The sequence below is a fragment of the Uranotaenia lowii genome, chromosome 3, assembly GCF_029784155.1.
Source record: "Uranotaenia lowii strain MFRU-FL chromosome 3, ASM2978415v1, whole genome shotgun sequence".
Lineage (NCBI taxonomy): Eukaryota > Metazoa > Arthropoda > Insecta > Diptera > Culicidae > Uranotaenia > Uranotaenia lowii.
The window spans coordinates 72,200,262-72,225,107 of NC_073693.1; the positions used below are offsets into that span (position 1 = coordinate 72,200,262).

At 35.0% G+C, this 24,846-nt stretch overlaps 1 protein-coding gene across 2 annotated transcripts in view; it reads right to left on the minus strand.

The window, feature by feature from the left end:
- Nucleotides 1–2,947: 2,947 nt before the first annotated feature.
- LOC129755716 (palmitoyltransferase ZDHHC15) overlaps nt 2,948–24,846 on the minus strand; it is a 43,666-nt gene continuing 21,767 nt past the window's right edge. The window contains exons 3-6 of one of the 2 annotated variants that reach the window (XM_055752334.1): nt 17,869–18,228; nt 17,660–17,783; nt 17,449–17,578; nt 2,948–4,256 (exon numbers count right to left, since the gene is read on the minus strand). In XM_055752334.1, coding sequence (XP_055608309.1) covers nt 3,944–4,256; nt 17,449–17,578; nt 17,660–17,783; nt 17,869–18,228 — 927 coding nt within the window. In that variant the 3' untranslated portion in view covers nt 2,948–3,943. Of the gene's footprint in view, nt 4,257–11,918; nt 12,721–17,448; nt 17,579–17,659; nt 17,784–17,868; nt 18,229–24,846 lie in introns of those variants that run through there. The other variant, XM_055752335.1, reaches the window with a different exon arrangement.

Genomic DNA, 24,846 nt, shown 5'->3' on the forward strand with positions numbered 1-24,846 from the left:
AAAACTTGAGCTCTAACCACTACGCCAAAGCCGCTGGCTAATCTTAATAGCTTAATCGACTTAATCGCTCGAAGCTATATCTGTTGTAAGTTGAAGAAGAAGCAACTGATCGTCGAAATCTCAGATAAGAAACTTTTTTCGATTGACTCGGTGTGTCCATTTCGCGTACGGATTGCTTTATTTCACTCCTGAAGGCCAAGGATGTTCCAGAGAATGTGAAATTCAAGTTTACTACCTAGCATGCTAGCATCTCTCCGGAGTCATGCTGTTTGAAGCGGTTGCTTCATCATAGGCTTATATTACGAGGGTATGCTCCCGATTCAGATCTTGCCTGGAGAAAGTAGTTGAGAACGGAAGTGGGTACATCGAGGTATTGTTTCTGAGTATGTTTATCTATGTACATGCCAGAATGGATAACAAGTTTTTTTTAAATCATGTTTGTATCAAGAAAAGTGTTTTTGAACCTTGATGACAGATTTTCGTATTTTTCATGGGTTATACACTGTATGATGGTATTCGGTAAAGGGCGGACTCCATTCTGCGTTCCCCCCATTTTTTAACTACGAAAACTTTTTGTTTACCATTTTTGAATGTTAAAAAGGGTATAAGATTGTTTACAAAAAAAACTTTTGGAAAATATTATGTCTGCGAATTAGATTTTGATTACAGACAAGAGAGGACTTACTTCAGAAGTACACCAACTTCCGCGTTTCTGGCCCGTATATTACGTGGCTTCTAAAACGCGTGAAGGACTCGTAAACTTTTTAAACAGTGCACAATGGGGAAAAAAGTGTACAAATCGATTGGATTGGAAACAGAAGTTATGGCTGTTTTACTCTCAATTTCCCTACATTTTTCAAATTGTTAAGAAAAAGCATGTCCGGACTTGAAAATTTTGAACCAAATGGAACGTATCATGTGTGATTTTTTCGAAGAATGGAACGAAGTCTATTTGACACACCGCACGGGTTGGAAACAGGAGTTATGGCTGTTTTACCCTCAGTTTCCTTTCATTTTTCAAAAAGTTCAGAAAAATCATGATCGGACTTGAAAATTTTGAACCAAAAGAAACTTATCTTATGCAATTTTTCCGAGGAATCCAATAAAGGCTTTGAAATATAGAGTTCTGGCTGTTTTTACCCTCAATTCCCCTACATTCTTCAATGATTTCAGAAAAAAATGTAGGGGTAAAAACAGCCATAACTCCATATTTCAAAGCGTGCGTTGGTTCAAACAGCCTTCATTGGATTCCTCGGAAAAAATTGCATAAGATAAGTCTCGTTTGGTTCAAAATTTTCAAGTCCGATCACGGTTTTTCTGAACTTTTTGAAAAATGAAAGGGAATTGAGGGTAAAACAGCCATAACTCCTGTTTCCGATGCGTGCGGTGTGTCAAATAGGCTTCGTTGCATTCCTCGAATAAAATCACACACGATACGTTCCGTTTGGTTCAAAATTTTCAAGTCCCAACATGCTTTTTCTTAACAATTTGAAAAATGTAGGTAAATTGAGGGTAAAACAGCCATAGCTTCTGTTTCCAATCCTTGCGGTGGCTTAAATAGGCTTTGTTGGATTCCTTGGAAAAAATTACATAGGATACAACCCATTTGGTTCAAAATTTTCAAGTCCAAACATGCTTTTTTCTGAAATCATTGAAAAATGTAGGGGAATTGAGGGTAAAAACAGCCATAACTCCATTTTCTGAAGCGTGCGGTGGCTCAAACAGCCTTCATTCGATCCCTCGGAAAAAAATCCACAAAATACAACCCATTTGGTTGAAAATTATCAAGCTATTTGAGCTATTTGAAAAATGTTGGGCAATTGAGGGTAAAACAGCCATAACTCCTGTTCCCAATCCCTGCGATGGCTCAAATAGGCTTCGTTGGATTTCTCGGAAAAAATCTCATAGGATATAACCCATTTGGTTCAAAATTTTCAAGTCCGAACATGCCTTTTTTCTGAAATAATTGAAAAATGTAGGGGAATTGAGGGTAAAACAGCCATAACTCCATTTTCTGAGCGTGCGGTGGCTCAAACAGCCTTCATTCGATTCCTCGGAAAAAAAATCCACAAAATACAACCCATTTGGTTAAAAATTATCAAGTCCCAACATGCTTTTTCTGAGCTATTTGAAAAATGTTGGGCAATTGAGGGTAAAACAGCCATAACTCCTGTTCCTAATCCGTGAGGTGGCTCAAATAGGCTTCGTTGGATTTCTCGGAAAAAATCACATAGGATAGTATACCCATTTGGTTCAAAATTTTCAAGTCCGAACCAGGCTTTTTCAGAAATAATTGAAAAATATAGGGGAATTGAGGGTAAAAACAGCCATAACTCCATTTTCTGAAGCGTGCGGTGGCCAAAACAGCCTTTATTTGATTCCTCAGAAAAAATTACACACGATAGGTCTGTTTTCGTTCAAAATTCTCTCTGGTTCGAATCAGTGTTGTTTTGGAATGTTTACAAAATATATGAGAATTAGGGGTTAAAAAGGCACTATATCTCCGTTCGCAAGCTAGTGCGGCGTTTGAAACTATGTCCAATCGATTCTCCGGAAATTTTCACAAACGGAAAGGGTAATTTCATAGATTTGTGTCATGTAGGAGGAAAGATATTGAATTTCTTCGCGGTTTGTACACTTTTTTCCCCATTGTGCAGTGGTTTTGAGTTGTTTATTCTCAAGACAACGGATTTTCTAGAAAACGCTACAGACTTCCAGTAGAAGTCGTTATAGTATTGCACAACTGTTCAGCCCATTATAAAGCTAAAGATCGCGAATCCGTCGATGGTCCTAATCCGATACAATAGATGAACCCTCAATGTTCTCTATAGACAGAGGATTGATATTATTTTTTAAAGTACATAATCAAAATCATGAAACGAAACAAGGACATTTCTTTCTGAACTAAACAAATCAACCAACACATTCTTTCATCAATTGCACATTTGTTTTGTATCAATTTTTTAAAACTTTCTTTTCTGCAGTCAATACATTTGTCTAAATCATCTATCACTGTTTCGTTTCCTCTACGGGTTAACCTAATGTTTTTTTGTTATCATAATAGTATTTTCCGTTTTTTTCTTGTTTGCCTGTTGTCATCTGTATGTTTGCGATGTCTAATCGTAAGATTAAACTTACTTTTCCTTTGTTAGACTAGTAGGGGGTTTTCTGTTGATTTGTGGTATGGATTTACGTAACTCATTTTTTTTCATAGTTTGGCTCAGAACTTTCGCTTATTCTATCAACTAGCAAAAAAAGAAGAGAGAATTTCCTAAAGCTGCTTTTAGTTCTCATCTAGCTCTCTATAAAGCCTTTTACGTATTGGCAATACTTGAAAGGAATGTAGAAATATCAAAACCTTAATAGGAATGGTTTTTAGACGTTGAAAATTATTTTGAAGAAAGGGGCTCCAGAGAGTTGGTTATATTCAAACGTCAATTTTAATCCAGAGGAGAAAGAGCCTTAAAAACTAATGGAGGTTAAAGTTTAAGACTGCAAAATACTAAAACTTAAACTATGATATGATATGATGAAAAATGATTTAATCCATAATCTTAAACTTTCAATACGCAACATGACGTTTTATTTGACACCACTTTCTAAGACGAACAAACAAACAAAAAAATGCATCCAAAGAAAAGTTGGTCTTTGGTTGATCACGTCAGCGATTGTTTAGAGAAGGTAAATGCAATCTGTTTGTATATGTTTGGCTCAGCGGAATTAAGTTTACTGTAAAGCCTGACTAATCGGTTTTCTATGGAACATATCTGGTACGATGTCAAAATAAGCGTGTTCTTCAAGCGATACCTAATCGTCAATCGGTTGAATCCGGCTATAGAATCGATATAAAAGTTGCCAAAAAGGTTGATTAAACTTGATCTAACATTTAGTATCACGTCCTCAGTTTTAGTTCGGCATTCGCCATCTTGGAACCGATTCGGTTCTAATGCAGCAAATTCGTCGATCGGGTGAAAATCGTCGTCTCGAATTCGTCCCCGTAGCCGCCATCCTCGCCGTCGTCGTCTTCGTCACTTCCGCTGCCGGCATCGTTGCGATTCCGATGCATCCTTACCACGTGATGCTGCGAAGTGTTGAAGGTAGCGCCGCTGCTGTTGTTGGTCTCGTGATGATGATGCTGATGATGATTGCTATCGATTGTGTTGCTGTGGTACAAACTTTCGCTAAGTTCACCGGCCAGCAACGATTCCGCATCCTCGTTATAGCCCCGCATCGGGTAGGACAAGCCGTTCCCGAGGCTGCAAGAAGATACAGTCGGCACAGAAAGAGATGAATTATCTTTCCTTCTACGAAGCTCGATATTAATGCGATTGAACTGAGCACTTTAAGCAAATCGTGAAAACTATCAATAATAGAAAATATTAGCTTTTGTTGAAAACTACATATATCTAAGCCCAAGAGCACACGTCATACAAAGTCAACAAGAATAGATCACTTATTGAACATGAATAACTCTAGTGATGAAGTAAAAGAAGGGTTGATGAACTTACATCACTCTTACATCATTTTTATCAGCTTTGGTCTGACTCTATTGTCAATTCATTTGAGAAGATCGCTTCTGTGCGCGTATAATTCTAAATTGAAATTAATTTGCGGCTTTATCGGTGAGGATTAAAGAGTTGAAAATGAAAGACGGATAGAAGATCAGAAGAAAATTCTAAGGTGGTGAAAAGAGCGAAGAGCATTTGAAATAGAAGCTTGACCACATACTAAATTCTTTATCCCGCATCAATTAACTGTATTGAAGAAGTAGTACCCAATAGAGGAGGCACTACATTTTTCGATACAGTTAATTATGGATGGTTCGACCGCCAAGATGTGGTGTCATCCATAATTAACTGTATCGAAAAATGTAGTGCCTCCTCTATTGGGTACTACTTCTTCAATACAGTTAATTGATGCGGGACAAAGAATTTAGTATGTGGTCAAGCTTCTATTTCAAATGCTCTTCGCTCTTTTCACCACCTTAGAATTTTCTTCTGATCTTCTATCCGTCTTTCATTTTCAACTCTTTAATCCTCACCGATAAAGCCGCAAATTAATTTCAATAAACAAATTCACGGTGATTTCTCCTCTTAAAATAATTCTAAATCTTGAAACACATTAAACAGCGTAAGACAGGTGGAATATTAAAGACCTGAAGGTCAGAGCGTGCGATCGAAAACTTGAGGCTCCAACTTTTTTTTTTATCTCATCCTTTCGTTGCAGTAGTATTTGTGCCGTCGTGTATTCAAACAAGATTGGAGATCATTCTCTTCAGGGTCCGACAACTAAACTGCTACATAACTTTAACAGTGATTGTTGCGAAGCATATAAAACCGAATTTCATTACTCCTTGTCACCATCTTAACATTATGTCTAACCTGTCAGATGATATATAAATATGTAGATATTCGGAAGTACTATTTCACTACTTCATTTATCGGCCTAACAGATAAGGCCGATAAATTAAGTAACAAATATAAATAACAGTGATTAATATCTTCATAAAGTTACAGTTTACATTCTTGATTCTAGAATTCTTTTTCCAGATTTTTATTATTTTAATTTTAATCCAGAGCTGGTAATGGTGATTGATAAAGACTGACATTCAACGAAAATGCCAGCTAGATCGAATTCATCATCATCTCTTGAACTCGAAGCATGCCATCCACGGAAAATAATAAAAAGGTAAAATTTACCGAGATAGCGAAGTGAACGCTCGTGAAAGCTAAAAAGGTAACTTCTACCTCTTCGAGGTGAAACTCACCTCACAGCGAGATAAAATTTACCTGAATCGAGGTTTGAAAAAGGCACAATTCACCAGGTGAATCCAAAAAAGGTAAATCTTTCCTCGTAGCGAGGTGAAGTTCATCTGAATTGAGCTGAATAAAAAATTATAATTCACCTAGAAAAAAAGGTAAATCCAAATAAGGTAAAACTTATCTCGTAGCGAGGTGAAGTTGACCTGCATTTAGCTAAACAAAACGGTACAATTCATCTCGAAAAAAGTAACTTTTGCCGAACACGTTTATTGAGGTTAAGCTGTTTTGTCGTAAAAAAGGGAAATTTTGCTTCGTGCCCAATATGCGAAAATCATAACAGAATGGTAAGTGTTTTCCTAGATATCATTTAGTTGTGCTGGTTCTCGTCATTATACTTTGCTTTTGTTTCAGATCGGCCCACAGAGCTTCAAGGTGTATTCCACGTCATCCTCCAGATATCATTCCGGAAAAGCCGGACCTGACCGGATTAGAATGGATAAGGGCAAGAATATGTTAACGCAATGCAGGGGGATTAGGTAAAAGTCCCTATTCATTTCAAATAAATATTAATTTTTGAAAATGACACGAATGCCACGAAGATGGTTAAGTGTCACTAATAAAACTAAATAATAAAATTAATTTTCAAATGAATTTTGTTTTTATTTTTATCGAAGAAACCAATCAAACTAACTAGCAATTATCTTCCAAATCAGTGAATAGGAAAACGGTATTATTTACTATATTGCTAGGTGAATTGAAAAAAGGTAAAATTTACCTTTTTGCTAGGTGAATGAAAAAAAGGTAAAATTTACCTCGAAAGAGGAGTGGTAAAAAATCACCTCGAAAAGGTAAATTTTACCTTTTTTTTCTTTTTCCGTGTCATGCATAGCATGTGGTTTATCAGTCTAGAGCGTTTTCGTTGATAGCTTCGACCCATACCCAATCACTTTCTTAACTGTAGTGACAGAGTCAGTTGCTGAGATTTAGCGAGCAAACGTATGTCAACGTGCTACTGAGTTTGTGCATGCACACGTGACTGTGCGAAAATATAATAGGAAAGAAAAAGGCGGGAAAATTCTTGCTCTCTTAGAGCAAGTTCACTCGTGTTGAGAAAAAATGGTAGAAGTTTTGACACTTGTAGCAAATTTTGAAAATTTTACCAATCAAAAAAGTTTTCAAGATCTTTGTGCGTTGTATTTGTTTACAGCACTGTTTCTGTTTCAGTCGTATGTGATAGAAATATTGTTATTTTTGCATCACATCATGCGAAAATACAACACGTGTTGTAAAAAAACTTGAAAATCACAGATCTTGAAAAATGTTTTGCATTGTAAAATTTTCAAAATGTGCTACAAGTGTCAAAATTTCTACCACTCTCTTCCAACACGAGTGAACTTGATCTTAAACATGTTGCAGTTCGTTTTATGGGCTATCTAGTTAGCAGCTCGACTATATAACAATTATAAGAGCAAGTTCACTGGTGTTGGGAAAAAGTGGTAGAAATTTTGACACTTACGGCACATTTTGAAAATTTTGCCATTTTCAAGATCTATGGCCTTCAAGTTTTTTTACAACACGTGTTGTATTGTCGCATGCTGTGATGCAAAAATAGCAATATTTCTATCACATACGGCTGAAATAGAAACAGTGTTGTAAAAAACTGCAACGCCCAAAGATCTTGAAAACATTTTTGCATGGTAAAATTTTCAAAATGTCAAAATTTCTACCACTTTTACCCAACACCAGTGAACTTGCTCTAAAGAGACTATAGCAAACATGTTTACTATAGGCTCGTTAAACAATAATATGGAGATTTTGCTGTTGCCAGGGTAGATGAGAAATAACAACCTATAAATATCAACAACCGGCATGGGAGCGAAATTTTAGCAGGCTATCATCTCAATGGAAACCAATGATATTGAATATTTACTATGCTAGCTGTCATTGAGAATCAAACAAAGACGATTATCAGCCTGCTGATGATCGCTGACTGTGGCTCGGTGCATAGTTGAAGTTTTGGAAAGTGATGATGATTGAAAAAAAACAGTAGCCATCTTTAACTCCGTCAATTTTTACCAGCTCTGATTTTAATCTTATTTACATAGCTACAGGGTGGCTACTTAAATTCAATTTTTGATTTCCCGACTTTTCCTCACATGGTCTCACGAAATTCCCAATCTTCAAAAACAAAAAAAAACATTTCACCTTATAAATTTAGATCAGAAATTAGGTGACGTGTTTCGCGTTGATTACATTCATGCAACCACAATGATACCAAAACTTTCATTTTTTTCTCCCTAATAATTCATTGGAGAATATTAACTGAATTTGCTAAATTTACTGAACCAGCATTTTCCCGAGTAACTTCAGTTGAATATACAAATCAATCCTTCAAGAAACAATCAGTAGTTTTTAATCTTCTTGTTTCCGTCAATTATATACGCTATTTCAGTCTTGTGAATGAGATTTAAATTCTGTTGTTTAAAAATTTTCCCATGGCGATGGCGCTTAGTTCGGGCTGGTCAAACCCAACAAAATATTCGTTAAAAAAGTCAATAAAGGTCCAGAATGTTAAATTCTAACATTACTTAGAAGATAGCCCAAAGCTCGTAACTATGCTAGGCATTTATTCAAAGTTTATTCAGTTTTAGTATATACCTAATTTTCTTTTTTTCTAACCCGTTTTTCATTTTAAATAATCTAAGATTCAAGAAATCTTTCTAAAGAAATGTTGCCGGCCTGTCCGGTTTTAACCGGACTTGTCCGGATACTCGATACAAAATTTTGTACGTCTCGGTGGTCGAGGTTAGCGTGGTAAGACGGTAATCGCTGGTCCACTGATGGCATGGGTTCGATTCCCATCTCGGTACTGGGTGTTAAATGTTAATCTTAAGTTGTCCACGTCATTTATTCAGTCTGTAAACCTAAATCGGCTAAGACGGTGTATGTCTTTTTAAAATTTTGGAAAGATGTTGCCCGGATTTAATCACTTTATTTGCAAAACCAAACAAAATCTCAAATTGAGTTATTATAATCTTTTATTAAGGAGTTCGAAAAAGAATTTTTTAGAGCAAGTTTCATAAAAATAATCATGAACGATTTTCTCTTGAAAAGTGTTTCGATAAAAATACCGATTCAAGTGTTTTTTTTTCTCTCGATTTATATTGAATAGTTTTTAGGTTTCGATCAAATTTTACGGAGATTCCCCGGATTTTTGGGTTGAAAATGTTGAAAACAAACGTCTAGGTTTGCCAGGATTTTAGATAAAATAGCTAGGATTTGCTCGGCCCGGAAAAGATCTGGCAACCTTACCTAAAATAAACGACGAATCGCTGACTTCACTTCATAAGCACATATCGACCCATAATCGACGTTCTAATTTCTGGTACAATTTCAATTACACATGCATAACTTGTTATTTCAATTATGAGCATAATTTGTTGATGTTCGGAATTCTCGTGAATTAAAAAAAGTCTATTATTTAAAAAAATAGAAGATGCAAGTTAAACGGGAGTCGGCATATTAACACTTTTTTTAACCCTTTTACTTGTTTTATTATTTTCGATATATATTTGAACCTTCACAAATGCGGCGATTTGGTTAGGTATTAAAAGAGTAAAAGATCGCGAACCGAAAAATATCATATTTCCACCACCTATTTCTCAGTAACAACTGGAAACTGAAGTCTACAATTTTATCATTTTTAAGTTGCTCTAAGTTTCTAGTTTAATTTTTCAGAATACGGTTTGGGTGTTAGTTTCAAAAATTTTCAGTTATCCTAGATCAATGGATTTACTGAAATATATGGCCTGACCCGCTGAGCCATAAATTCCCGATTTTTTAGAGGTATTCCCGCAATTTCCCGATGGATTTTAAACCCTGTCTTTTTCCCGTATTTCCCGACTATCCCAAATGAGTGGCCACCCTGTAGGTATCATTGGGATAGAATTTCTAAAGCTATTTTACAACTTTGGTGATGTGGAATGCGAGTTAAAAATAAAATAACTCAATCTATTGATGTTTGTTATAAATTTTCTATCAAATTTCTGAAAAAAAAGCATCACAGATAATCGTAAAGACCTTTTAGGTCGAATCACAGAATTTCAGCTTTAAACAATAGATATCTGAAATTCTGTGATTCGACGATGTCCAAGGTGAAAATATGTAACAAGTTCAATCTTGACACGCACAGCAGTGGTGGTGGTAGCTCACTTTACAGAGGAAAAGATTCATATATTGAAACAAACGTTGTGGAATTTCAATTAAAACAACCGGCAGGACTTTACAAGAAATAGCTATTTTTTGTCTACTTATTTTTTTCGTCGGTTACTTTGATGCCGGCTGACTCATGTTGCTAAACAATACAAAATCATTCACCCAGGCCTAATTCTTATACTTTCGTAATTTACGCCAATATTCAGAAATAAAAAAAATTAAAAGGTTTTGGTTACAATTTTTTTTTGCCTGAATTTGAGCTGCTTAATTTGATAAAATAAAGGGTGTTCAGTTTAATAAGTGATCAACCTTAATTCGCCGTATTGTTTCTTATCATTCATATAAAAAACCTGAACACCCCTGATTTTTTAGGTGTATGTGTGTAGGATGACGCTTCTATTTAAATTTTGACATTACATCTTTAGTAATCAAAATGGAGTCTGAGCAAGAGGAGCTATGAATCAAAATATTGTACACGCACGCAGAAATGGCAAAATCGTTGAATGTGGCGAAATCAACGGTCACCAAAGTAATAAATGTGTTCGGGGAACGTATTTCGACAAACCGGGTTTTAGGGGAAATCGAAATCCGGGAGCCGCAGTTACGAACAGAGGAGTGGCTAGAGCTTTCAAGCACAACCCCAACCTCTCCGTTCGAGATGTCGCTAATAAGTTGAGAATATCGTCCGTCTACAACCCTGTATGAAGCTTAAAAACGATCGGGACTATCCACTTATAAGAAGGTAGTGACTACTAATCGCAATAAAAAGCAAAACCTTACGGCAAAACAAGCTTTCGAAAGCTGTATACGACATTGTTGACAAAGTGTGATTGCGTGTTAATGGACGACGAAACCTACGCCAAGGCAGACTTCAGACAGCTTCCTGGACAAGAGTATTTTACAGCAACCGGAAGAGGAAAGGTGACAGACTTTTTCAAGCATATTAAACTATCAAAGTTTGCTAAGAAATATCTTGTTTGGCAAGCTATCTGTACCAGTTGCTTGAAAAGCTACATTTTTGTTCCAACCGGGACCTTCAACCAGGAACTTTACGTGAAAGAGTGTCTTCAAAAGCGTTTGCTGCCTTTCCTAAAGAAACAAGACTTGTCTGTGCTGTTATCCTGCCATTATGAAAAAAAGGTCTTGGAGTGGTATGCCGCTAATAACATTCAGGTTGTGCCCAAGGATGAGAACCCTCCCAGCACACCAGAACTTTGCCCAATCGGAAAATATTGGGCGATAGTTAAGCAGAACCTTAAGAAGACTCAAAAACTAGCAGCAGCAAGAGGCAGTTCAAAGCACACTGGCGTTCTGCGGCAAAGAAAGTGGATAAGGGTACTGTGTATTGAGCTTCAAAATGAAAGATACTTTTTTTTTTTTTTAAACAAATACTCGGTTTACACGCAGTTTAGTCTGGCCACTATTTGATCCAAACACCCTTTAGTTCTTGTGATCCTTGAACTTAAGCTTTTAATTGCAAATAACGCTCAGATCGTTGATTTGATCTATCCGGGCGTGATTTTGCCTACTAGAATAGAGAAAGTACCGTTCATTATTATGCCCTGGATTGAACCATAATGACAGCAATCCCTGCGGTCTACGGTTTCGGTTTTTGATGACCACCAAGCCTGGATGATGGGAAACAGCTTAATCAAACGAAGCTGGAGTGCGGATTCCTGAACCCTTGGTTAACTTAGTAGATAGGCTGAGAAGAATATACAGGATGGGTAAACAGCAAGTAACTTTGCGAGAATTACCATTTTAAGTCTCTATCCTCTGCAGAGGAAATAGAATACAAAACAATTAAAATTTAGAAATATAGAGAAAAATAGTCGATTCACAAACTAAACTGGTTCACATTGGAGCTTTCGGATGATTGAACACGTGAGTTGACCGACAGTTTTTAGAACTTTCAAACTGTAATGATGCATCGGGCAAAGGTATTTAAATCGAAGATTTATTGATATCTAAATACTGCTATTAGTTAGTTTTGTAAACAATCGATAGAGACACTCGAAAATTTGTCCAACAACAGGCGACCAACATAACAGATGTCTGTAGTTTTGAAGTGTAGGTACATTGAGACGAGTACAATTAAAGCTACAAGTAAGTATAAAGAAAATACCTCTTCTATACCAAATGCACACAGCACACGCACACGTACAAACGAACGCACACACTCTAGAAGTCTATTCAGACGCACACTAAAATATGTATATATAAGTTCAGCGGTTTGATTCGATCATTTGGTAACAATTCCAAGCCGGACTTCCGGCCTTCCGACATTAGTTTGCGCATGGAAGATTGTTGTGTTTTTATTAAGTTCTATCTTACACGGTTAGCACAAAGAAAAAAAAACTCACGCGCTAGTTTCTAAAACCAAAAAGTACACCGAAACTTAGTTGCTAGGGAAATCGTTATCGTTCGTGCTACAGTTTAATTGTGACACGGAAGCTGCACGCATCCGGTTCAGATTGCCGTCAAGCCAGCAAGAATCCATTGACATTGTTTCATCATTGTAGTTTTTCCAGGTAGATATACTAGTTGTTGTAGAGTTGGTGCTAGGCTTGAAACCATCATCATCATCATCATCATCATCGATTGCATCGCCATTTCCGCCGGTCAGCATGGGGATCCGCCGTTGGGGCGTAGAGAGGCCGAGGAGCCCGGATTTTGCGGGTGCCCGTCGTACGTTGAAGATGCGTGACACCCTTGGACCTCGTACAGAATGCCATCTCCCTGGCTGCAAGACAAAACACCGGGAAAAAGAGAAAGAAAGGACACAGAAATGGATATGGGTTTAGAGGACAAATACAAAATGTGTTTGATTGGTTGAATCGTTTTGAAATAAAAAATGGGTTAAAACTTAAAAATGATATTATGGAACCATAAATTACTCCACAGGCGAATGCAGAAAATCAAGGGAGATGGCATTCCAAGAGAGATCCAAACAATTGATCAATCAATTGGGTGTAGCTGTTAGTGTAACGCATCCTCCTATATACGAATTGAACTATTAAGCCTTAAAGATTAAAAGTTTGCAAACAATAATGCACGATGATTAAGTTACAGATGATTGTTAAAATGAGGATAAAGCTTTCTTTTGGCATTCTAAATCTGTTTTCAATTGCATGCTTAGCATATACGAAAACAGCTTAACAGACAATATTTTAGAATAATCGAATGAGTTTAAAATGTGATATAAACTAGAGTTAATGACTAAATTTTAATTTAGTTACACACATTCAATTTCAATTATTTAATTCTAAAGCTAATTAATGTTACTCTTAATACTCTACAAAACAATAATAAAATAACAATAACAATAAAAATTATCAGCAATTTGAATAATCCATACGTATTTTTTTCTTAAATTTATAGTTCCATAACAGTTAAAGTATGCAAAAATTTAGGTTGAGAACTCCGTTTCCGGATTTCGATAACCAATTGTTGAAGAAATCGAAATACCAGTTACCTTAATAAAGCACGTGACTTTCATTATTGTCAATTAAAATCTAAATCTGAGATCCTAAACTGATATTTGGAATCTGAAATCTGAATCTGATATCTGAATCTGGAAACTTAATTTTGAAATACGTATCTTACTTCTGAAGCTTAAAAAAACAAAAATTAATTTAAAAAATATCCATTAAAAAAGATTTAAAAATACCCAAACTTTGAATCTGAACTTGAACCTTAAATCAAAATCTGAATCTAAAGTCTGAAATCTGAATCTGAAATATGAAATCAGAATCTGTATTTTGAATTTGAAATCTGAATCTGAAAACTAAATCCGAAATCAGAATTTGAAATCTGAATCTGAAATCGGAAGCTAAATCTGAAATCGGAAGCTGAATCTGAAATTTGAAACTGGAATCTGAAATCTGAATCTGAAATCTCAATCTGAAATCTGAATCTGAAATCTGAATCTGAAATCCAAATCTGAATCTGAAATCTGAAATCTGAATCTGAAGCTGAAATCTGAATCTGAAAACTGAATCTGAAATATGAATCTGAAATCTGAATCTCAAATCTGAATCTGAAATCTGAATCTGAAATCTGAATCTGAAATCTGAATCTGAAATCTGAATCTGAAATCTGAATCTGAAATCTGAATCTGAAATCTGAATCTGAAATCTGAATCTGAAATCTGAATCTGAAATCTGAATCTGAAATCTGAATCTGAAATCTGAATCTGAAATCTGAATCTGAAATCTGAATCTGAAATCTGAATCTGAAATCTGAATCTGAAATCTGAATCTGAAATCTGAATCTGAAATCTAAATCTGAAATCTGAATCTGAAATCTGAATCTGAAATCTGAATCTGAAATCTGAATCTGAAATCTGAATCTGAAATCTGAATCTGAAATCTGAATCTGAAATCTGAATCTGAATCTGAAATCTGAATCTGAAATCTGAATCTGAAATCTGAATCTGAAATCTGAATCTGAAATCTGAATCTGAAATCTGAATCTGAAATCTGAATCTGAAATCTGAATCTGAAATCTGAATCTGAAATCTGAATCTGAAATCTGAATCTGAATCTGAAATCTGAATCTGAAATCTGAATCTGAATCTGAAATCTGAATCTGAAATCTGAATCTGAATCTGAAATCTGAATCTGAAATCTGAATCTGAAATCTGAATCTGAAATCTGAATCTGAAATCTGAATCTGAAATCTGAATCTGAAATCTGAATCTGAAATCTGAATCTGAAATCTGAATCTGAAATCTGAATCTGAAATCTGAATCTGAAATCTGAATCTGAAATCTGAATCTGAAATCTGAATCTGAAATCTGAATCTGAAATCTGAATCTGAAATCTGAATCTGAAATCTGAATCTGAAATCTGAATCTGAAATCTGAATCTGAAATCTGAATCTAAAATCTGAATCTGAAATCTGAATCTGAAATCTGAATCTGAAATCTGAATCTGAAATCTGAATCTGAAATCTGAATCTGAAATCTGAATCTGAAATCTGAATCTGAAATCTGAATCTGAAATCTGAATCTGAAATCTGAATCTGAAATCTGAATCTGAATCTGAAATCTGAATCTGAAATCTGAATCTGAAATCTGAATCTGAAATCTGAATCTGAAATCTGAATCAAATCTGAATCTGAAATCTGAATCTGAAATCTGAATCTGAAATCTGAATCTGAAATCTGAATCTGAATCTGAAATCTGAATCTGAAATCTGAATCTGAAATCTGAATCTGAAATCTGAATCTCAAAACTGAATCTGAAATCTGAATCTGAAATCTGAATCTGAAATCTGAATCTGAAATCTGAATCTGAAATCTGAATCTGAATCTGAATCTGAAATCTGAATCTGAAATCTGAATCTGAAATCTGAATCTGAAATCTGAATCTGAAATCTGAATCTGAAATCTGAATCTGAAATCTGAATCTGAAATCTGAATCTGAAATCTGAATCTGAAATCTGAATCTGAAATCTGAATCTGAAATCTGAATCTGAAATCTGAATCTGAAATCTGAATCTGAAATCTGAATCTGAAATCTGAATCTGAAATCTGAATCTGAAATCTGAATCTGAAATCTGAAATCTGAATCTGAAATCTGAATCTGAAATCTGAATCTGAAATCTGAATCTGAAATCTGAATCTGAAATCTGAATCTGAAATCTGAATCTGAAATCTGAATCTGAAATCTGAATCTGAAATCTGAATCTGAAATCTGAATCTGAAATCTGAATCTGAAATCTGAATCTGAAATCTGAATCTGAAATCTGAATCTGAAATCTGAATCTGAAATCTGAATCTGAAATCTGAATCTGAAATCTGAATCTGAAATCTGAATCTGAAATCTGAATCTGAAATCTGAAATCTGAATCTGAAATCTGAATCTGAAATCTGAATCTGAAATCTGAATCTGAAATCTGAATCTGAAATCTGAATCTGAAATCTGAATCTGAAATCTGAATCTGAAATCTGAATCTGAAATCTGAATCTGAAATCTGAATCTGAAATCTGAATCTGAAATGTGAATCTGAATCTGAAATGTGAATCTGAAATGTGAATCTGAAATCTGAATCTGAAATCTGAATCTGAAATCTGAATCTGAAATCTGAACCTGAAATCTGAATCTGAAATCTGAATCTGAAATCTGAATCTGAAATCTGAATCTGAAATCTGAATCTGAATCTGAATCTGAATCTGAATCTGAAATCTGAATCTGAAATCTGAATCTGAAATCTGAATCTGAAATCTGAATCTGAAATCTGAATCTGAAATCTGAATCTGAAATCTGAATCTGAAATCTGAATCTGAAATCTGAATCTGAAATCTGAATCTGAAATCTGAATCTGAAATCTGAATCTGAAATCTGAATCTGAAATCTGAATCTGAAATCTGAATCTGAAATCTGAATCTGAAATCTGAATCTGAAATCTGAATCTGCAATCTTAATCTGAAATCTGAATCTGAAATCTGAATCTGAAATCTGAATCTGAAATCTGAAATCTGAAATCTGAAATCTGAATCTGAAATCTGAATCTGAAATCTGAAATCTGAAATCTGAAATCTGAATTTGAAATCTGAATCTGAAATCCGAATCTGAAATCTGAATCTGAATCTTAAATCTGAATCTAAAATCTGAATCTAAAATCTGAATCTGAAATCTGAATCTGAAATCTGAATTCTGAAATCTGAATTTGAAATTTAAATCTGAATCTGAAATCTGAATTGGAAATCTAATCTGAAATATGAATCTTAAATCAATATAATTCTGAAATTTGAATCTGAGTTTTGATTATGAAATCTAATTTTGAAATCTGAATTTGAAACCTGAAACTGAAAACTGAAACTAGTTCAGATTGGGAATCAGTTTTCCAGATTCAAAAGTAAGCTGTTATCAAAGTAAGATTTTTTTTATTTTGATTTAAAGTTAATGTTGAGGATAATCATAAAAAAAATTAGAATCGACGGTCAATTGTGTAATTGTATAAGAATATTATATTTTATAATCAGGTTGTGATTTTAGATTTAATATTTGAATAAGGATCTCAGTGTATAATTCAGATTAACAATAAAATTCTTAGTTTTAATTCTGAATGCACATACAGATTTCAAATTGAAAATAAAGAAACGATTCATATTTGGATATCAGATTCATAAATTATATTTTAGATTTTATTTCTTTTGAAACTGAGACATGCAAACTCAGAATTCTTTGTTGAAATCTGATTAATAATTTTCTGATTAACGATTTGTCAATAAAGTTAGAACATTGAAGCATTTTCCACATTCTTTTAATTGTCGAGTCTGACTTTCGACACAAAATTCATCTAATAATGACAGAACCGTGCTTAAAAAAACTAACGAGCAAAACAATAACTGAATTAAAAAACATTAAAATTTATATCAAAATAATACGAACAATACAAAAAAAACGCGTTACATTCAAAGCAAATAAAATATAAAGCATGAAGCAATAAATTTCAGTACTCACCTTGTGTAAACCGGCAAGAACCACAGCTTCCGATCGTATCCGAAAACTTCCTGGAAATTGTTCATCTTCCCGAGATGGAATCCATTTTTGTCCGGCCCGCCGAACCGGAATATCGGCGTACGGAATGATTCTGAAAAAGAAGAAGAAGAGAAAAGAAAACGAAATTTACATTTTGCCCTGAAGGAACGGACCACGTTTCCGATTCGCTTACCTAGGGTAGTCCTATTTAACAGCACCAGATAGATGTGGTATCCGAATAAGCTAACTAAACTGATGGCAAACATCAGCGAAACGAAAAACAGGAAAAGGATGTGAAACCGGCCGTCAATTTTACCCTGTCGGAGGAAGAAATTGTTAAGCTTTTTCAACAATCGCAATCGACTTTGGGAATTCTAATCCGATGAACCTCCTGCTTATTACCTCTTTCCCGCTCGAGCTCCAGATCAGCTCCAGATACAGGACCGTGGTGAAGGCAATGTACAGACAGTACAGCAGAGCGTAGCCCAGGAACAGGATGAAGTACTTGTAGTTGGTGAAGTTGATGCAGTTGTTCACCCAGGGACAGTGGTGGTCCAGCTTCAGGACACAGACGCCACAGACGCTGCAGTGGTGGGCCCGATCCGGTTTAATCAGTCGACACTTTTCACAGAATCGCACCGAGGCGTTCAGCGTTCGGGTCATGATGGGCAGGTTCTTGGAGAACGCCTCCAGGATCCGTTTCTGCTCCTCCTCGCTCTGGGCCCGCAGCAGCCGGTCCAACTCGGACCGGGGTACCCGGAACTGGGGTGGAAAAAAGTTGATGAGAGGCATGGAAGTTGAATGTTTGTTGTTTGAAATATCCTAACTTTAAAAACTTGATCCAATTCTATGGAGATTTACTCATAAATAAGGAAAAGAATTGTAAGAAGCTTGTTTTCCATAATTTTTTCGTATTTGGCCGTTTTTGAGTTTGGTTGATTGTAGAACATGTTTTTTTCAATTTTTGTTCCATCAAAAAACAAAACAAAAATTCTAATTTGTTCCTCACAAATATGAATTACTTAAAAAAAAAAACAAGAGTCCAAAATATATATCAATTGCAGTGCTTCAGGCCAATGAAAAAAAATATCAAAAAGGACGACTTTTCTCGAAAGAAATCACCCATGAAATTTTTGTGTCGAAAATTTAAATTGGATGGATGGATATTCGACCAATTGGGAGCGATGAGAGCTCCTGAGGGGCGGTGAGCACAACTTTGAAATGTGGGGGGCGTTTGAAGAGCTCAAGAGGGAAGATAGGGACGTTTTAAACATGACATTTTCCCAAATTACGAAACAACTGAAAATTTAAATGACAACGAGTACGTTCAATTCCCAACAATGGAAAAGAATTGAAGAGCTCTGAAAACCAAATTATTGCCAGGTTAAGAATAATAATATTTTTTAGTTCATAGAATTGTAAAGCAAGATTTTGCCTCTGCAGGTCTCAATCACAGACATTTTTATTTTTTTATGTTTACAGATTTCGTATACGATGTGTTTATTGATCTGGTTTTGTAAGCTTATTTTGGGCTATACTAAACAGTATAAACTCTATGAATTCAAATTTGTTGCAAACATCTGTAAATAACTTGACCGCTTTATATCCAATTTGTATATTTATAACATCAAAAGAAAGGTAATAAAAATGGCTAGTTTTACAAGAACAGCTTTTGTAAAAAATATTTTGTCCTAATTTACTGTAGTTTTTTAACTTTAAACTTGTAAGTAAAATTTCTGTACAAGTTGGTGGTTCATGATTTTTTAATTTTTTTCGGTTTGTTTTGAACGATTATCTAAAACAGATCCATAAAAATGCTGATAATATCAACCACCATGCATCATTGAATTATCGTATCATTTTAACAGGGGCTTGCTAGAACTCTTCTAAGAAGATTTCTATACCAACACAAGAAATGGATCGCGTTTGAAAAAAACGCGTTTGAAAAAAAAATACAACCTATTTTAAATCGCTTATTAAAAATCACTTGAAGTTTTTGCTATTTATGGAAGACAAACGATTTTCAGAAGCATCCTCTATATATTTGAATAAAAGTATATCAATTTTCATGAACAAACAACGGTTTATCGTAGATAGAACCTAGCTATTTTCTCATTTCTAGCTTTAGCTTTAAGCTCGCGTTCATTTGCAACTATGTTTTTATGTTGAATAAAGTGTCAAATCTTCATCAACACATAAAAAGTATCTACAGTTGCGTTCAGAAAAGAATTACATCGCGTGAAGCTGCGCACCCAATTTCAACTTTGACGAGCTGCCATTTCTCTCTCGGTTGATATTTTTTCATGCAAATTTCACACAATCTAGTTCAACGATCCAATTAACACTCTACAAAATTTGAAGTCTTTTCAATGACGGGAAACAAAGATAGAAAATTTGAAACTGCTTCACTAAACTTGCTGCATCTTCGACAACTTGAAATTTGGTCCAAAGATGTGAAAATTTTTGATCTAATACCAGGCCAAGTTTCGTCAAAATAGATGAACGGGATCAAAAGTGGTGCCGGGTTGAAAATCAGGTTCATTATCGCCCAACATAAGATTTCTTTTTTTGGAAGGATGTGTGTATGAAAAACATCGTCATCCATGTATTCTAGGTTTTTTCTTTCCCAAAATTAAAAATTTAAAGAAAGTTGTAAATTGATAGAAACTTCATTGAAACATTTTCTCTTCCGAAACAAAGCACGAATGAATATTATTTTCTCAAAAGATGTTTACCGTTAAGTAGTGCAAATGTTGGCCTATCATGAGCTACTGAAAATTGTTGATGTTTACTTTTTGAGATAGATCCTTTTCACGTGTTGGTACAGATTTTCAAGAAAAATGGACTTTTTTCACAAAAAATCATTGCCAGAAAAGAGATGAGTTCAAAAGATTTCAAATTTGAAAATGCATGAGGAACAACTGATATGAAAAAAGTCGAAAAGTGAACTAGTCTAATGTGCATATTATACTTTTTATTCTATTTCACTTAATTAACAGTAATTATTTTGTAAACAATACATAATAATATAAACGATTTTTTTTCATCTAATTGATTAGTTAGAAAATAATGGATAAGCTTACTTAAGGCTTACAAGATACTTTCAGAAAAAACGGGACATTTCACGAAAAAAGTGGGACATTTTAGAAACACTTAAAAACCTAATTTTTTGATGACCATTCCTATACAAGCTTCAGCTAAAATAGTTCATAGCAAGTAATAAAATATGGAAAAATTTAATTTGTTTAAGAAATTGAATTCCCAAGAATACTTTCATCTCAGAGTAATTTAAAATCCGAAATTCAAAAAAAAGTTTTTATATTTTTTTATCATCTACCAAGTTTATTAAATTTAACTCGTCCATTCATTGATTGTTTGATTGAAAATATATTTTTTTCGCTCGGTAGTCCTGTTATATTATATTCGGCATTTGACATTTTTCAAGCTTTACATTCAAGGGATTCTGGTAGGATTCCGAAGAAACATCAGGAGCCAACATCCTTTGGAAGTAACTCAAAGAATATTTTCTTTAATCGAAACATATTCACATCGCTAGAATGTGCTCAAATAACGCTTAACTGAACAAGATTGTTATGGTGATGCTAAATGCCAGATTGCCAGGTTTTTAGATAAAATAGCCTTTATTCGCCCGGTCCGGATATGACTGGTAAATATTCTGGCAACCTTAAATGCTGAGAAGTAACCGAATCATTTAATCTTGTCTGATATAAACTTTGAAAAATAATGCTAATTTTGAGAAAAAACACACACACACACACACACTCACACACACACACACACCCACACACACACACACACACACTCACACACACACACACACACACACACACACACACACACACACACACACACACACACACACACACACACACACACACACACACACACACACACACACACACACACACACACACACGCACACAAACACACACACGCACACACACACACACACACACACACACACACACACACACACACACACACACACACACACACACATACACACACACACACACACACACACACACACACACACACACACACACACACACACACACACACACACACACACACACACACACACATACACACATACACACACACACACACACACACACACACACACACACACACACACACACACACACACACACACACACACACACACACACACACACACACACACACACACACACACACACACACACACACACACACACACACACACACACTCACACACACACACACACACACACACACACACACACACACACACACACACACACACACACACACACACACACACACACACACACACACACACACACACACACACACACACACACACACACACACACACACACACACACACACACACACACACACACACACACACACACACACACACACACACACACACACACACACACACACACACACACACACACACACACACACACACACACACACACACACACACACACACACACACACACACACACACACACACGCACACACACACACACACACACACACACACACACACACACACACACACACACACACACACACACACACACACACACACACACACACACACACACACACACACACACACACACACACACACACACACACACACACACACACACACACACACACACACACACACACACACACACACACACACACACACACACACACACACACACACACACACACATATATATTTGAATGATTTTCTTTGGTAGACCAATTAATTTAAATTGAGGGAATGTCATCTTCTTTAAGTAAGAATATTTCTAATTTTCAAAATCATAAATGGATAAAAAAAGATTAGAAAAAATTTACAGAAGTGAAAATAGATCAAGGAGAGATTTTATAAGAAGCGTTTTCATAAGCACGGAGCAATTATTTTGTAGTTGTGAAATCGGGGAGGGTAGAATCTACCACGAAAGTTTTCTTAGAAAAAAAGCGAAACATTTTGAGAAAAAAGCGAAACATTTTGAGAAAAAAGCGGGACGGCGCTACATTTCCCGCTTTTGCGAGTAGGATGGTAACCCTAGACGTATTTAGATACACTAATGAGGATTCAATGAAATTGAGACTTAAAAATTAGTTTCAAATCGTGAACGTTATAGAGTGTCGTATTTAAAATGAAATGTCTCATTTGAAAAAAAAACTCAATTTAAAAAAAAATTCAACTCGTGACTGTCCCATATAAAATATACACAGAAAAAAATCTGAATCCTTAACAACACTGAAATTGAAAACCTTTATCATTACATGACGTGGAACGCGATTTATTAATGTTAATTTACAAAATAAAAAAAGTTGAATCCTTAACAGCACTGAATTCTAATGACACAAACATTATTTGACACGGAACGCGATTATTTGATGTAAATTTACATCACATATGATGTAAATAAAAAGAAGCATCACATATGACGGAATTTTCAGTGCGAATTAAATATTACACGTCTTAAATATTTACTTGTCTTTCATATTTTACACGTCTGTTGAAGTTTATAGACGTGTAATATTCAACTCGCACTGAAAATTCCACCATATGTGATGTTTTTTTCCGTTACATCATATGTGATGTAATTTTACAACATTTTTCGTGTTACACAAAATTTTTAACAGCACTGAAATAGAAATTTCTTAAAATTACACGACATGGAATGTTGTAGATCATTGAATTTGAATTCAATTAATATTACAATATACTGAACGCGATGATGTCATGTAATAACACAGACTGTCGAAAACAGGCACACACAAATGTCAACAAAGTGTTGCGTCAAGTCGTGCCCAATAGTATTTTATTGAAGCAGTTTTCCCGCGATTTAGTAAATCGATCTTGCTGGTTCCTGGAGATCTTCGAGAAGCAGGAATGGAGTTCGCGACGTTACTCAATTTTGGATCCGGTACTTTCGGGGAAGAAAATAAAAGAAAGAATATAACTCCTAACAAAAAATATTTGTCGGATAGAAAAATTTGCCACTTAATAAAATGATTAATTATAGAAAGATTTTATTTTTTATTATGAAATGAGAAAATTCCATTATTAAATCATAATAACAAAAAATGAAACAAAACAAATTCCTATTGGATTTTTTTTCTTCCAATATTCAGTGATTTTATAATTTACATCATTTTTATTTTACACGTTTTTAAATTTTACATAATTTTTTATTTTACATGTAGCAAAATTTTACTGACATGTAATTTGCAACTAGGACTGAAAATTCCGTCATATATGATGCTTCTTTTTATTTACATCACATGTGATGTGATTTTACAGATTTTTTTCGTAGTTTGTACCTACCTGCATAAGAGTCCCATATGTGAAAAATCACGAAATAAGTAAATTTTTCAGGTTTATTTTCGGTGGAAAACCTTAGATTGATAGTCTAAAAGTCATTTCTAAACAAGATTTAATTGAGTTGATGACAAAATATTCAAAATGGTTTTTGAAGGCTGGCTACAAAGTAGACTGTCTAGGAAAAAAACACTGCCAGATACAATTAAATACAAAAAAAATCCATCTTACGGCATGGAACTTAAGATTTCCCCCCAGAAGTATGTTTTTATAGTTGATTACTGCTTTAGGAAATTCAGAAATAATTAAATCCAAGGAAAAAAAAGTACAATGGTAGATAAAAATATATTCGGCATGGGACTGTTATGCGAGTAGATTTGAAAAAAGTCTCGTATATAACCGCATAACAGTCCCATAACGGATAAAAAGGTGCTCCTGGTCGTAATAAACGCCCAATCTGGAAAATTTTATGTCCTACGATTTATTATGACAATCTAGAAAACATTCCTACAAACGATTTTTGTTTAAGCTGAAAGCTGTGGTCATAATTCAAAAATATATTCCAAAACAGAAAAAGCTCATTTTCTCTATTGCTCGTTTTTTCATATGGGACTGTTATGCGAGTAGGGGCAGTACAGTGATATGGACCGATTGCCGCCTGAAGCGAGAATTTTTTTTTTGACATGTTTGCTAACATTTAAATTTAAATACCTTTTGGAATCAAGTACTTTCACGTTACTACGGTAAATTCATTTCTTGAACTGAAAATTTTACTACTAAAATCTCCATGGGGGGTGGCTTAAACTAGCCACTAGCCAAGATGAGCTGTGCCTGTGCGTATGTATGTAAACCGGCCGGTAATAGAAAACAGTTTCTAGTTTCCCATTCCCCTCCCATTCTGATCCCTTTACCATCAAAGACACAGGAGGATAAAAGAAAAACACCGGCAAAAGCAGTGCCTTTTTTTGGTAATCAGCAATGGACAATAAACTTTCGTTTGCAAACCGACTCAGATGGTGAACTGGGTAAGA